General features: G+C 33.6%; 1 protein-coding gene across 1 annotated transcript; it reads left to right on the plus strand.

The window, feature by feature from the left end:
- Nucleotides 1-1,947: 1,947 nt before the first annotated feature.
- LOC130740260 (ATP-dependent DNA helicase Q-like 2) lies at nt 1,948-11,987 on the plus strand. Its single transcript, XM_057592799.1, has 20 exons — nt 1,948-2,206; nt 2,300-2,520; nt 2,953-3,099; nt 3,214-3,429; nt 4,074-4,178; nt 4,293-4,397; nt 4,533-4,655; nt 5,755-5,843; nt 6,240-6,276; nt 6,371-6,404; nt 6,991-7,043; nt 7,590-7,667; nt 8,001-8,066; nt 8,455-8,521; nt 8,605-8,658; nt 8,797-8,904; nt 9,039-9,103; nt 10,342-10,420; nt 10,838-11,061; nt 11,662-11,987. Exons 1-20 carry the CDS (start codon nt 2,134-2,136, stop codon nt 11,842-11,844), a joined length of 2,127 nt encoding a protein of 708 aa, XP_057448782.1. The 5' UTR covers nt 1,948-2,133; the 3' UTR covers nt 11,845-11,987.
- The last annotated feature ends 3,843 nt before the right edge of the window (nt 11,988-15,830 follow it).

Here is a 15,830-nt window from a genome sequence, read left to right on the forward strand (position 1 = left end):
AACAACAAAGTCATTGTCCTTCCCCACCAACCAAGCCCAATCAAAGACTTTCATGCCGATTTTGGAATTTTTACAAACAATTATTATTTAATAAAGTCAATCAATTGTATATATCATATTAAGCACATGAGATATGTGAATCTTATTAGTGGTGAAGGCTTCTGTACAATCTACCATAACAACAGGAGATAATGCATTCATGTGATCTATTGCATTCATTAAATCTTCATCTTCATTCAATATGTGACCCCATTCTTTCATAGCATCCACTTCATTATATACTTCTTTCACATGATCCACTTTGATATGATCCCCTTCAGCCACATTATCGACTTCCTCAATGAGTACAAGAGACATGATTAGCTATCATGAAATGGAAAAGAGTAAGAATCAAAAAGAAAAATTCGCAAACAAGTAAATTTCACACTTTTGAGTGTGAATGGAATAACTATTTCCCACTCCATAGTATGAATTACAAACCAAATTCACACTCTAAAGTGTGAAATACGAACAACAGTGATAAAATGAAATTTTCACTTACTAACTGTGAAATATTTTCACACTCACTGAGTGCGAAACACTTAAAACGAAAGGAAGAAAGTGAAGAGAGAATGAACATACCTCGGTTCACACTTATAAAGTATGAAATGTTTTCACATGTATTAAGTGTGAAAAGTGGCAACGAAGAAAATTATGAAATGAGAGTAAAAGTGAAGGGTGGTGTGACAAACAAAGATGATGGTAGTGATAAGGTAGGAAAAGGTATATGTTTGGAATGAAATTAAATTTTAAGGGTATTTGAGACATTTTGGTGCATAAAAGAGGGTGAGATATTAATTAAGGGGGTGTTAAAACTAATGTCCTTATTTAATTACCACATACAACACTTCATACTTTTATTGTGATGTAATGAATTTGTGAAGAGAATAAGATTTCATTAATGTTACTTGTACGCCATTTTGGTAGATAGCCAACAAGATGTATAAGAGAGTTGGTTGATTGTGCATTTAGTTTAAAATTCAATCTCTCAAATGATGTAGATAGAAAATAATTTGTTGGAAGAGACATACTAACTTATGGTGATCTCATAATCTCAAGAGATTATTAGTCTCATGACTGTTACTTGTTGGAATATCTTGGGGAAATAAACTATAGTGATGAAAAGAGAATATAAATAAATGACGAATGTAATATGATAAAAATAGTGAGATAAATATGGAAAAATGAGTATTTATTGGTGTTACCCGGTGGTGATGCGATGGTAGGTGGAGGTGCAAATGGAGGTAGTTGTGGATGGTGGTGGTGGCAAAGGTGATGGTGGAAATGGAAGTGGCAGCAGTGCTGATGGTGGCCATAAAGGTGGTGGTGGCGGGGGGTTGTCGCTTGGTGGTGACAACGATGGTGTGGAAGGTGGCAGCAACAGCGGTGGTGGCTATGGAGGTGGCAGCGACAATGGTGATGTTGGCAATGGTAGCGGCGTTGATGGTGGTGACAGTTGTTGCAATTGCGAAAAGTGGTGGTGGTGGTGATGTTTCCCGTGGAGATGATGGACATGAAGCGTTTGGGTTGTGGGCTAGTGATGATTTTGTTGGGTTTTAGATTGCATGTTTTTTTGCCCAAATTTGTTTTTTTGCATGGTTTTAATATAGAACATGGAAGACTAAATTTGCAGGGTTCTAGGTTTGTGAGGTTGGGTGCAAGTGAAGATTGTGGGGTTTGAGTGAAAAGAGGATGAAGAACACTCATGAATTTTGAATATTAAGAACTTTTTGTAAAATTTATTTTTAATTAATTACTTTATTTTAATTATACACGTGTAAAATAAATACTATTAATTAAAAATTACACGCATACGTGCCAAGTCAGCTATGATCTGCCACTAGGCAACACTACTAAAGACAAGTCTTCCAACGATGACTGATCCCAACATTTCCCTAAACACAGAGAGCTTCAAGTGAAAGTCAAAATATTTATAGGCTAGGGATGAAAGTGAAGTGTTTTTCAAATACAGGGACTAAAATGACAATGCAAGATCTCGCCATTCACCATAGCAACATAGCTGCTGCATCAACATGGCGTTAGGGTTGGTTTGCTCGGCCTCACTCACAGAGTCACAGTGACGCGGTGGTGATAATGCTAGACATGGATAACTACGACGTACAAGAGGAGCTTCTCAACATCGAGGTTGAGATTCAAGACGTTCAAGGTAACGCAAAAAACACGCTTGCGCTTCATTCAAATGAAGCTTTTCTCCAAATTGCATGGACTAATTTTTGTAAATAAATTTATGGTTTTGCAGATCAAATAAATGCCTTAATTGAAAGGCAAGAGAGGCTGTATGAGAGAAAATCCGAGTTGAGTGATATATTGGAAGCGTGTAGAGAATCTGGAAACCAGGTTAATAATGTGGCTCAAACCACTGTTGAAAATTGGAATGGCCCATTTCAATGGGATTCTGAAGCTGATGATCTTAGGTTGAATATTTTTGGCATTTCATCTTACCGTGCAAATCAAAGAGAGGTAAAACATTTTTATTGAATGTACAATGTTTTGTTCTGAGCTGAAGTTATCTTGAAGTTGAGAATTAAGATTACATATAAATGTGTTGTATTGTGCAGAACATTTGATTATCAATGGTTACGTGACTCGAATTGTTGTATTCCTGTATAATGTTACTTGCCTGATTTACTTGTCATAATGATTAGTTTCTTTGTATTCAACTCTTAAAGTGCTTTGCTTAATGATGCTCTCATTTTCTAGATATATTTGTTTTAATGAGCCAGATAGTGTATTTTTTTTTTCTGTTTTCTAATGCTGTCGCCATGAGTGTATCAATTAACAATAATCAAACTACTGGCACTTAGGATTTTTGTTTGTATATCTTTTTCTTTCCTACTTGAGATTGTGACTTCTGTGTACAATTTCATTAACAAGTTGTCTCATTGATGTCAGATAGTAAATGCCGTATTGAGTGGAAGAGATGTTCTGGTGATTATGGCTGCAGGTGGTGGCAAGAGCCTCTGTTATCAGCTTCCTGCTGTTCTTCGTGATGGGATTGCTCTAGTTGTCAGCCCTTTGATTTCATTAATTCAAGATCAGGTGCATTTCACTATATTTTTATCCACCTCCATTTTTTGGTTCATGAATGTTTTCATGGATTTTAAATGTTTTTCTCTGCCTTTTTTTTTACTTGGGTGGAGGGGATTGCTTTAGGTGATGGGTTTGACTGCTTTGGGCATCCCAGCACATAAGTTAACTTCAACAACAAGTAAGGAAGATGAGAAGTTTATATACAAGGCTTTGGAGAAGGGTGAAGGGGAGCTCAAAATATTGTATGTTACTCCTGAAAAGATATCAAAAAGCAAGAGGTTTATGTCAAAAATTGAAAAGTGTCATCATGCTGGTCGCCTCTCACTAATTTCAATTGATGTGAGTTCATATTGACATGCTCTATAGAGATGTTTTGCATTTCGTTTGCCGATTTCACATTTTTTATTGAACATCATATGTTGTTGATTTTAACAATGAATGCAGAAGCATTCCTGGATTTTTGTTGTATTTTTCTTCATTTGCTGGTTTTTAATTGCTTGTTTTAACTAATGCAAGTATGCAACTATGCATGGATCCATCTTAGGTTGTGTGAACTCGGTGATTATCACGAATGAAAACAAAAAACCTGTTTAGATTGAGAAAACATTATTATTTTTATTGATTCTTGTTACTAATAATTTTAGAAGTGCCTTCTTATTTTCACACTTTTTCTTCAAATATTTGTTCATGCTTCAAAGCCAATAGGAGTCATTGATGCGACTTCTTATAGCTTAAGCTTTCGGATTGATTTGGCTCTTGATAATGCCCAATTTTTCTTATTGCTTCTCTAGCTTGTTGTCTGTTTTTAGTATCATTCGTAATTGGTATTGGACATATTCATCATACCATGTGAAATTAATTGTGCTGTTTATCCTACATGTCTAGGTTCATCGTTACTTCTATTCTGCAGTGGTCTTGCAGTTTCATCGCAATGTTGTTTAGTTGTATGACAGTACAATTTCTGATTATGTTTTTGTATGCAGGAGGCACATTGCTGTAGTCAGTGGGGTCATGACTTTCGACCTGATTACAAGAACCTTGGTATTCTTAAGGTTCAGTTCCCTAATGTTCCTATGGTTGCTTTGACTGTAAGTCTTTATCTTCAAGTATCTGTCAACTGTCAAGTATTATAAATAAAATTATTATATTTGCATTTTCTTTCCTTACTTAATTTTTATTTCTATATTTACTCTTGTTGTCAGGCAACTGCTACTCAGAGGGTCCAAAATGATCTGGTAGAGATGTTGCATATCCCTAGATGTGTCAAATTTGTCAGCACAGTCAATAGGCCAAACTTGTTTTATATGGTATATTTGCAATTTTTAATTAACATGTGTTATCGCCAAAAAGAAGAAGTTATGACATTGGCTTCAATAACAAGTCAAAAGGAATTTTATGATCTATGATCAATTGATCTCATAGTTCTATATTTTACATTGCAGGTGAAGGAAAAGTCATCAGTTGGTAAGGTAGTTATTGATGAAATTGCTGAGTTCATTCAAGAATCTTATCCAAATAAAGAATCAGGGATCGTATATTGCTTCTCTAGGAAGGAATGTGAACAGGTATGCCTGATTATGGCTTTCTTCTAAAGTTACTCATTTAGCCATACATGTTTTGAATGCAGAATATCTAATATTGCCATCAAGAAAGCATAATGCACACATTTCAAAAGTGTTTTTATTGCCCTTGAATTTCTTTGGGATGGGATAATATTTTTAGCCTCTTTTTTGTGTTCTTCCCATGGTTGTTTCGAGGGTGTTTCCATCCCTATTATGCAGAAAGATGGGTATCATTTCTTCCTTGTACTTCCTTCGTATTCTTTTATTCTTGTTTTTCCTTTTGTGGTTTCTAGGATATCCTTGCCCTCATTGTACATTACATCTTTTATCTGTAATAATTTTTTTGCATCAAAAAATTGCCTGACCTTGATCTCTAAAATCTAAATACTGAAAATGAGTTAATTGAAATACTATGAAAGTGTTTTATAATTTATATTACCAGAAATCCTTTTTGTTGTTAGTGAAATCATCACATTAGGAATAGGATCCTTGTTGAAATCTGTAGAGCGTTTCCAAAGTAATAAGGCATGTAGCCATCTAGTTAGCATTATTACTTCACATAGGTAAAATTGGGTAGCCCAGTGAACAAGCTTCTTCCAAGGTGGGGTTTGTGGAGGGTTAAATACTTAGATGTATGGGTATTATTCCACCCGTGTTCCGCATAGGATGGAACAAACTATTTGAGGATTCTGGTGTTCAATGGATTTCAACACAAAGTGTGGCAGGGTTCATGGTGCTCATTTTAACGATTTTGAGAGACTACGGAGGGTGCACAATTTTGTTGTCACATTTGCAGTGTTATGGTGCCTTTGGTTGTGAGAAATGTTTGCATTGTTAAGGATCTGTTCCAACAATATCTACGGAGTAATGCTAATGCAAGTGGTATTCTTGTGGGTTGCTAATCATATGCCTTAAATAAGGCGAATTAGTTTCCTAAAATTTATGTTTCTTTGCATCCTAGTTTATGGTTCCAATATGAAAATACTTATGTACTAGAATTCCAGTGTAATGTTTGCATATGTTAGTGCTCCTTGTCATATCCACCTTGTGACTTGTGAGGCAGAGTAGATATTTATCCCTTCTGTTGTCAAGATTATTTTAGGTTGCAAAAGAGTTGAGGGAGAGGGGAATTTCAGCTGATCATTATCATGCAGATATGGATGTAAATGCTCGGGAAAAAGTACATATGCGGTAAAGTAATTATCAGAATGTTTGCACTTTAACATGCTAATGCTTTACATGTTGGCTGAGTTCTTACCTGTTTGTGGCTGCTGAATATGTCACTGAATATTGACGTTATGCCTGCCGGTGTCTCAGAAAGTAAATGAATTTTAGTATTGGTTGTGAGCTCTATCTTACTCATTAAACCATGAACCCCTATGTAAGAAGACTTTTCCTGAATTTGGATCCTAGGTTCCAATCAGCAGTCTTGAAACAGCAATAAATCTCTTCTGTTTTCTGATAAAATTTGAGACAGCTGGTTTTTAATCACCATTTGTTTTCTTTTGAAGATATAGTAGATTGTAATTGATGTGATGGTGGCACTATCAAATGAGTTAGTGAATATATGCATGTTTAACATTGCAGGTGGAGCAATAACAAGCTGCAGGTCATAGTCGGTACGGTATGTATCATAATACTGTCACTCTATAACACATTCATTTGTCACTTCTGGCCTGTTACTGCATTGAATTTTTTTCTTGTAATTTACATTTCAGGTAGCTTTTGGTATGGGAATCAACAAACCGGATGGTTAGTATCAATTTTGCAAACTTTCTCGAAATTCCTGAGTACCTTCTTATATTGATGTATTGTACTATTGATAACAGTTTTGCACCTGTAATTGGTTTTTGTATGAAAATATAGTTTTTGCTTTAATATCAAACTTTCACCACTGAAATACCTCAGACGTCAGTTTCATGATGTCATACTATTATTTTCCACACTTTTAGTGCAGATACGGATGCACAATGAACTTTTTTTCCAGTGTGTTGGTATTTTACTTGTGTGTTACTGATGTATTGTTTGACAATGACTCCTTTTCTGGCTGTGAAAATCAATGTTCTTTTTTGTCATGTGTGTGATTGTTAGTGATGTAATGTCTCTTGCAATCTGAGCTCTTTTGAAATTTCTGAGATATCTTGTCCAATATTCTTTCCATGATTAAATTGTTTCAAATTGATGCTTGTATTGGAGGATTATGCATCTTGTTTTGTTGCATAGAGAAGCCTGTTTATGAATGTTTTTGCAAATGGGAAGTCCCTGGGTGGTCATGCATATTGTATTTTCTTTACCTTCATTGAAGCTTGCAATATTTAATGCTGGATTTTTCATGTAGTCAGGTTTGTCATCCATCATAGCTTGAGCAAATCAATGGAAACATACTACCAGGTTTTGTACTGATCCTGATAAGATTTTCTCCTGTTACATATCCTTATGTTATATGTCAAGAACCAATTACTCTACAAGCTTAATCCATTGGGTGAAGAAGGCCTAAGAAGTTTTTTTTTTTAACTAACACAACCTTTCGACAAAAGTTCTGTTGGAGTTGAAATGTGGACAAAGCCCATGCTGGTCATACCTTGTACTGAAAGTTAATTTAATGGAGAGAAATGGGGGTTTCAAGGATTGGAACTTTGACCAGTTCGCCAAAGAGGCTACCCAAGGACTATTGATCCTAAAATCTTAAGCTATTAGGTAAAAATCTAAGGTTATTTCTCCGGTACCCATCTAAAAATTAAGGGGTTTCGTACCTTTTTGTCTTGAATGGTTATTTTATCTTCTGAAATAAATTTTTATAATTTGCAATCATAGTCCTAAATAATTTAAACAATACACAAAATAAGTACTATACCCTCTCTTTTTATAAGGATACTGGAGCAACGCCCAAAACCTAAATGTGGCTTTTGTCACCATTAATTTTTTTTTTTGCAACAGGAAAGTGGTCGAGCTGGCCGAGATGGACTTCCTTCTGAATGCGTATTATACTTTCGACCTGGTGATGCTCCCCGGCAGGTAAGAACTTCACAATTACATCACTCTTGACTTCAAATTTGTGCATATTTATGTCTTGTTGTTTTGTGCAAAAACTGTAGCTAGCAGGATATAAGATCTATGTAACTTGAGCGCACACATTTTTCTAGTGGATTTTGAGTGGCCCCATCTTTACATTTAAGAATATAGAATGAGATTAGGTTATCTGGAAAATGAAAGTGGAAATAATTTTTTTCTTACATGCTTGTGTGTCTAGACTCTAGAGATACTTGTGCATGATACTTATTGAGATGCATATATAATTATAGATTCATTAACAGTGTAATCACGTTTTATAAATAACTGTTTTCTCAGAGTTCAATGGTCTTCTACGAAAATTCAGGATTGCAGAATCTCTATGACATTGTACGATATTGTCAGGTAGTTTCTTCTATAATATTTGAAATGTACTACTGATAGTTTATCTCAGTCAATGCACATTCACTCCTTTATTTATTGAAGCTTTAGTTAGAACATTGGTTTCTTTTGTCTTTCCCTTTTTATTTAGGTGAGGGTTCTTAATAACTAAGACTTATTGATGGCCTATCTTTGGAAGTATGAACAGATACAAAACAACATATGACAAAATTTAATTTCATCTTGATTATATAATGAACACACCTATGCAGTCATCCTTTTCGCTCATATATGCTGGACAACCTAATGTCACAATACAAAAGAAAATTATCTAAAGTTTTCCCCCTCTTTTCAACCTTCTCTAATTTGAACAATAAATATAATTTTCCATTTGTCCTACTCTTTAATCCAGTCCAAAAGACAATGCCGCCGAAGTGCCTTTTTCCGGCATTTTGCTGAGCCACTACAAGAGTGCAATGGTATGTTATCATTTACTTCTCTTTTTTATTTACCCCATTTTTGTAGCCTTGTGTCATCAAATTATATACTCTTGATGTTACAGGGATGTGCGACATTTGTGCATTCCCAAATGAGGTGACACAGGTGGATGTCTCTGGTATGTTGCTTTGGCTTTTGGTTTGATTTTTGTCTTCTACGCTTCTTTCCCCCCTATATTTTCTTGTCATAGTAATGATTTCCTTTTGTTTTTTTTTTTCTTCTTGTCTCTCAACTTTTACATGGGGATATTTTGCAGGTCATGCGAAACTGATGGTTTCTTTGTTACAAGATATGCAAGGAAATGATCAAAGGGCAACAATGTTGCAATTGTTCGATAAAATGAAAATTAAACAGAAGGAGCTAGGTTGGTTTGTTTTCTCCTCATTTTCTTTTTTCTTACTCAGCCTAGATATTGTCTTGTGTCAATCTGAAAATGTTTCCTGTAGTTAATTTATCAAAGAATATGAATGTCAAATTTTACTCCATTGAATTTTGCAGGTACTGAGTTAAAACGGGAGGAAATTGAACATCTCATCTTACAGCTTTTACTGGAGCGTGTTTTGGTAATACATTTTTTGCTTTATTAATAGTGTGTTTGGTTTAGATTTGGAAATCAATTTTGGATCCAAAATTGATTCTAGACAGAAGCTTCGTAGCGCAGCTTTTGAGTAGAAGTGCATCGGCTTTTGTGCCCCCCACTCAACCAAACACACACTAAGTTAGAAAATTTCTTGTTCTAAAAATTAATTGTGCATTTGGTGACAAGACAAGACAACTTTGTTAATATTTTGAAGCTAAAATTAAAGAGCAAACTCTAAACACATATATGAAGAGTGAAGACCATAATTTAAGTTTCATTATTTAATATTTATCTTTTTATCAACTTTTAAGGCTAAAATATATGATCATAACTATAATGTCCATTTGGTGGCTTGTTGGTTTATTTTGTTACAAATAGAACAGAGCTGTGGGTCAGCGACAAAAGTTGAAGTCCTTGGGGTAATAAAATTAAATTGCCACCCCACACAAAAGAAATCACATTTGCTCTGCTACCTTTAAAATCACCGATCTTAGCTTTCTTTTCTGCAGTGCAACTTCACTTCTCAGCAGAATGATATGCATTGAACTGCTAGAAATCAATCTTCAGTTCATTCATAGGAACAGAAATAACTTTGGATCTCAACTTTTTTAGAATCTCCCACATCTAACTTTCCCAAAACACCGATAAGGGCTATTTTGTAAATTATCAATTTTTTTACCTCAGTTGAAAAGCTCCGATAAGCTAAAAACTTAGCTAAACTGGGTCTTACTCCCTTGTCAGAATCTAGATTCATTTGCAGCACAAATGTAGCTCAAAACCCAATTTATTCAGAAAGACCATAAACAGATTCCTGAGGAATGAGGATTGCCTCAAATAAAACTAGTGAACAAAGAATTTCCATTTCCCATTTACATCAACACACATGGAACCAGTATTGCAATCACATCATGATTGTGCTGACTATTAGCCATTCATATGTTTGCATGAGCCCCATTTTAATGTAATTTCGAAAGAAACCTTGCAATCCAACCCAACAGAAAATATTGTGTAACAAAACATGCCACTCTACTTGAACTTTGAATATCAACATCTGTAAACTTAGGGAAGTGTAGTCTATATTAACTTTACTTTGGATTGCATTAGATATTAGTTTAAGTTTTAAAGCTTCAAGCTTTTCAAGTTGACCTGCGCTGCTAGTGCAAAAGTGCACATTTCAATTCCTTTTAAGTGGGTGATTTAGAGCCAACCCTTTTGATGTAGAAAGAAGAATTTCAGCATACGCCTTATGCTACAAATGCTTACGTTGCTGTAGGGCCGTTGGCGAAGCAAATATTGCAAGGTACGCTTTGTAAAGCTATTTTATCATGGCAAAAGCTATTATTGTCTTCTGTGCTACATATTTACTCTATGTGCTGTTTCTTCATTCAACCTTGAACTTCTTTAATAAGAAACTGATTCAACTAGTTGGGCTGATTTTTCCCATTCTATGGCTGATTTATCTTATTTGCATTGAACTTTTCTAATTTCCTCCAAGATGCTTATGTGAATACATCTGCATTCTAAATGCAAATTGCCATGGACACATGTTGATTAGTGATTACCAACTGCCTATGCCTGTTTTGATATTATTTGAAGTTGTCTGTGCCACTGTTACCAATAGAGCTGAAAACATCAGATTTTCCTTGTTTCTTGTTGTTGATACTTTTTTCTGTTGTGTATTTGAGCCCTGCCCTGACTGACATTGTTTTATGCGCAGGGAAGAAGACCGTGAAGCTTGAGATTTATGCTGAAGAGAGAACTAAAGCTGGTGTAAGATCATTGAAACGCTGTCATGGGTCCTCATCCTCTGGTTTGGAACTAAAGCTTGATGAGCTTAGAAAAGAACTGGCTTCTGTTCATGGGGGAATACTCCCACACTCTGTCTTGTCCACTCAACAAATCAGCTTATTATGTTCTCAAAAACCAAACTTGCTGGAACAGGCAAGTTTTCTCAAAAAAGAATAAGTATTTAGGATTATTTTAATTTTATTTTATTCAGTTTTCTGCTAAGAGTTTTATTAATGAAGAGATGAAGGACTAATCTTATTAAAATGTTGAGGAAGTTATAAGTTAGGGAATAAGTTCGGTTAGATGACTTAGGCCCCGTTTGGAAGAGCTTATTTGAGCTTATCTGATAGCATAAGCTCTTATGCAAGTGTTTGGGAGAGCTTATGCAAACAACTTATAGCCTGCCATAAGCTGTTTTGAGCTTATTTTCATAAGCTATTCAGGTTAGCTTATGAAAAAGAGCTTATGCTTATATATAGCTTATTTTCAATTTATTTCAATAAATATTTTAAAATAGCTTATGAATAAGCGCTTATGACCATAAGCGCTTAATTAAGCTGTGTTTCCAAACGGGGCCTTATAAGGTAGTTAGAAAAACTATAAGCTAGCTGAAATAGTCAAATGTGCTCTAAGGAGTAAGGATCAATGAATAGTCTGAATAAATACTAGTTTAACACATGAACACTGTTTTGAATTGTCCACTGCCTTGAATTTAATCCAGAGTGTTATAATTTTTGTGTGGTGCTGATGCAGTTGGAAAAAGTGATTGGGAAATTGAAGACCGAAAAGTATGGAAAGAGAATACTTGAGCAAATTGAAAAATATTCAGATTTCAAGCCGACTGATGAACAAGTAACTGATGGTAGAGCCGCAAAGAGGTCAAAGACCAAGAAGAACCTTGTTGTTATTGACAGTAGTGAAGATGAAGAAGCATGATGTTGATTTTTTACCACAAAAAAAAGCATGATAAATGTTGGTGTCTTTAGTGTAGTTTATGCTTTCATCAATATAATGTCAGAAGAATTGAGAAAAATGGAAGTATATACGTTCTTAGTTGTACATAGTTTCTTACAAACTAAGCTTATGCCTCATCTAAAAAAGGAAAGAGAATACGGACAAGAAATGACAGGGACATGGAAATGTCCTTATCCATAAAAATATGTGATGAAATTAATGAAACTAGAATAGAGGCCGTACCAATAATTCAATAATTTCTAATTTCAAAAGGCAGTCGTAATTTTATAATCTTGGACCTTAAATATATGATACAAGTTGAAATGGAGAAAATTTTATTTTATCCATTGCCTAGAGTCAGTTATTGAGAAAAAATAGTAAAGAAATAAAGTAATTCAGCCAAGAATTTTTTTTCTTTGTCTGATGTTTCTACCTAATTTTCTTGATCCTAAAACTCTCACTGAAGTGTAGCTTATTTTTACGATACCAGCACTTTATTGGTTAACACTAGTTTTTATAAAATTTATGACTAAACGTCAAGCAATTTTTAATAATTAATAACACTAGTATTTTTAAATTTTATGATCAAAATTTAAGTGGATGGAGAAATTTAGAATTTAAAATGAGTTAAGAATAACACACGACAAAACTGAGATTTTGAATATACTGGTACTCTACTAGTGAAGGACACGAGAGAATGGTGTGGAACGGTGGCAACATATGGAGGAAGCCCGAGATGACAGGTAACCATGGATTGGGTTTGGATCCCCAGAGTCATGTCTCATTAATTAATGTTGGAAGCACTCAAAAAAAGTGATTAATGATTGAAACGGACAAAGAACTGTTTCCTCTTTCCAGTTTCCATAACTAATTAACCTTTTTTTGTCAATATGTATTTCACGTTTTAAGGAATATCAAATCTCCTTCATCAGTTCATCTGATTGTATTTGTTGGTGAATGGAAAAAAAGATTGGTTTGTGTTTTTATAGGGAATAAAAACATATTTAACCCATTATGAATGTCATATAAATTCCAATATAAAACAGGGTAGGTAAGAAATGTGTTTTGAAAAAAAAGAGACTATTAGATTTCCATTGATATCAATTATTAAATCAGAAGAGGTTGCTTCTCGTGATAACTACTATGCTAATAGCCTATAGTCACGCTTGAAAAAAGTGAGCAGGTAACATGGCAGTGGCACGTCCAGAAACCTTTATGGTAAAACTATAATTGTTTTTGTTTTTATGTCCTTTGTTGCCTCTCTAAGCTAGTATTTTCTTTTGTGGGAGGCACCGAATGTTCCTTTTCTCTAAAGTTTATGGGTGTTTTGCTTTTGGTTGAACTTACGCTTTGTATGATGATTTATCGACCACTTCTACCTTTTTTTTCAATGATGTTTTTTTCTAAACGGTTAATGATGTTAATGCTTGCATAATCATGATAGAATTAAAGTGTTGGTTAAGTGGAGTAATAATGTAATACACAATTTCATATTTTTGCCGTAAAAAAAGGTATTTTTTTTAACTGTAAGTATTTCCTAATGGATTTGGTTTCAACATCACTATATAGTAATTAAACTTTGATACTACTAATATTTAATCTATGCTTACGTTTAACACACAACACTTCTCATTCAAGTTGCTTAAAATAGATTGAACATGTGGACCTAAAATAATGTACCACAAGAAGCAAAGGGCCGGTTGTTATAAATACGCTGCTTGATACGCGTATTTATTATCTTTAGGGATGCATGAATCTGGCATACCATGAAATTTTTCTTCAAATGGTTTATTTATTTTAAGAAATATTTTTACTTTAATTTTAAAAATATCTTAAGTGTTCTAAATATTTGTCCAGAAACAACCATTTTTTTGTAATTTTCTGCATATATACAACTCTAAAAAAAACAAATTAAATATCTGGTACTTAAAAAAGAAAATCTAAAATCCAAAAACCTACTAAGTGTGCATAATATTTCTATATTTAGATCATTTTGTGAAATTTCTTATTTGCATACAAAAAACACATTATTTTATGTTACAATATATCCCAGCATCTAGGAAGGATCAGATATGATCTCAAGCATCTCAAACATTAAATTTAAATAAATCTGGGGAGATATTTAGGTTTTCCTATGATATCAACTCTAGCCTACAAGTGTGAAATGGTAGGTTCTAAGAGCATCCACATTGGAGTGAAGGTTGCTAACCCCATTGGTTAGTTGTAAATAATATTGCTGTTTTTCTTTCTTCTCATTGGTGCATGATGATTATGTGAGAAGTTGGTTGCCAAAAATGAGCAATGGTTGCTAAAAATGAGCATGGTTGCTTCCATAAGCAAAATTTGCTTAGAGTATGATGGGTACTTGGGTTTGGGAGTATGTTCAATGGTCTCCTCCTCATTCCCAAAGACCTCTAATTTGTTGTCATATGTTCACATAAATAAATAAAATGAAAAAAAAAAGTCTACTACTTCAAATTGCACAATCCATTGATTAAACTGCGTTGAAATACAACATGAGCTAAAACTCAACACCAAGCAAGTATGTGAAGTCAATCATTCAAAATTTGAAAGTAGACAATCATGAAAAAGACACAACAAATTTGTTACATTTGATGTTTGAATTTTTTAAAAAATGTTTGTCTATAAAAATGAGTTTTTACTAACATTATTTTTTTATTTCTCTTAGTGGGTTGAGGTTAGGGCAATGTGCAATTTCTGTAAACTATAGTTTTTTTTAATAGCTAAATACTTTTTTTTTGTGCTAGTATAAACGTGCAATATGGTATACGTGGACAATAGATCCTTATTTCATATTTTATCAAGCAAGCACGCTTAACTCTAGGAACAATTCAAGTGGTAAGAGTTGGAGAAAAATGTCTAGTAAAAAAAACTCTAGAATTTTTATGAACCGAGTCCTTAGACACAAAATTCGTTTTATTTTATTATTGTAACTTATGAGTAGTACCTATCAAATATTCAAATCTTATTAATCATCAATAGTACAAACTCATATTTATAAATTACTAAAATACCTTTCATTCTAATGTGAGACCGATTTTGTTATGTGTCAGTGTTCCTCCATTTATAAGTCTTACCAGTAGCACACTCCTTATTATGTCTATATCTTCTTATTGTACCGACGATCACTTACCATCCTTCTTGATCCAATATCATATTTTTTATTAAATAAGTTCAAACAACTTAAATAAATTTAAATAATAAGCTATAAATAGAAATTTTATGATCATGATGGTGCGTGTACGCCTCATTAGAATTATATATCTCACTATATCTTATTTGTCCACTCAGCAAACATCTCGGGCCGACGAGGATGAAGGGTGCCTTCTTGTGCAATGAGAAGACACAGACAAGAATAAATTTCAAGAAATACTTTTAGGTGAAAAGAAACATGACTCAATCAAACTTTTACCATAACAAATGGTATTCTCATAATGCGCAGTTATGAGAAAGTTAATGAGAACTTATAAGATTTGATAGCTAGTAATCATAAAAAAAAAAAAAAGTATTTTCTTTTCTTATGCTTATGCTCATGCTTAGTTCATTGAAACTCCAAATTCAATGTAAATATATTTTATTTAGATTTGATATAAAAATAAAATAAAACCATTATTCAATTTATTATAATCACAAAAAACCTATTTAGATATATCTTTGAGTAATGATATGTACACACCTTATTTTTTAAACACTTCATTTCCACCTATTTTTATTCCTATGTCTCTCTTCTTATCATCTATCATATCTCATACTTTCTCTCTCTTACTTTTTATTTTATTCATATCTTTCTTCTCATTCCACCTCTTTAGAGGTGTGAAAGAATCATTATTGTATATCTTGAGGAAATGAAATGATAATGATAAAAAAATGTGTGGGGGAAAAAGTATAGAACTGACAGACTATTGGTATAATACATAAACTATTATTGGGCAGCAGAGCAGTTGGAA

This window comes from Lotus japonicus, chromosome 2, assembly GCF_012489685.1.
Source record: "Lotus japonicus ecotype B-129 chromosome 2, LjGifu_v1.2".
Taxonomy (NCBI): Eukaryota; Viridiplantae; Streptophyta; class Magnoliopsida; order Fabales; family Fabaceae; genus Lotus; species Lotus japonicus.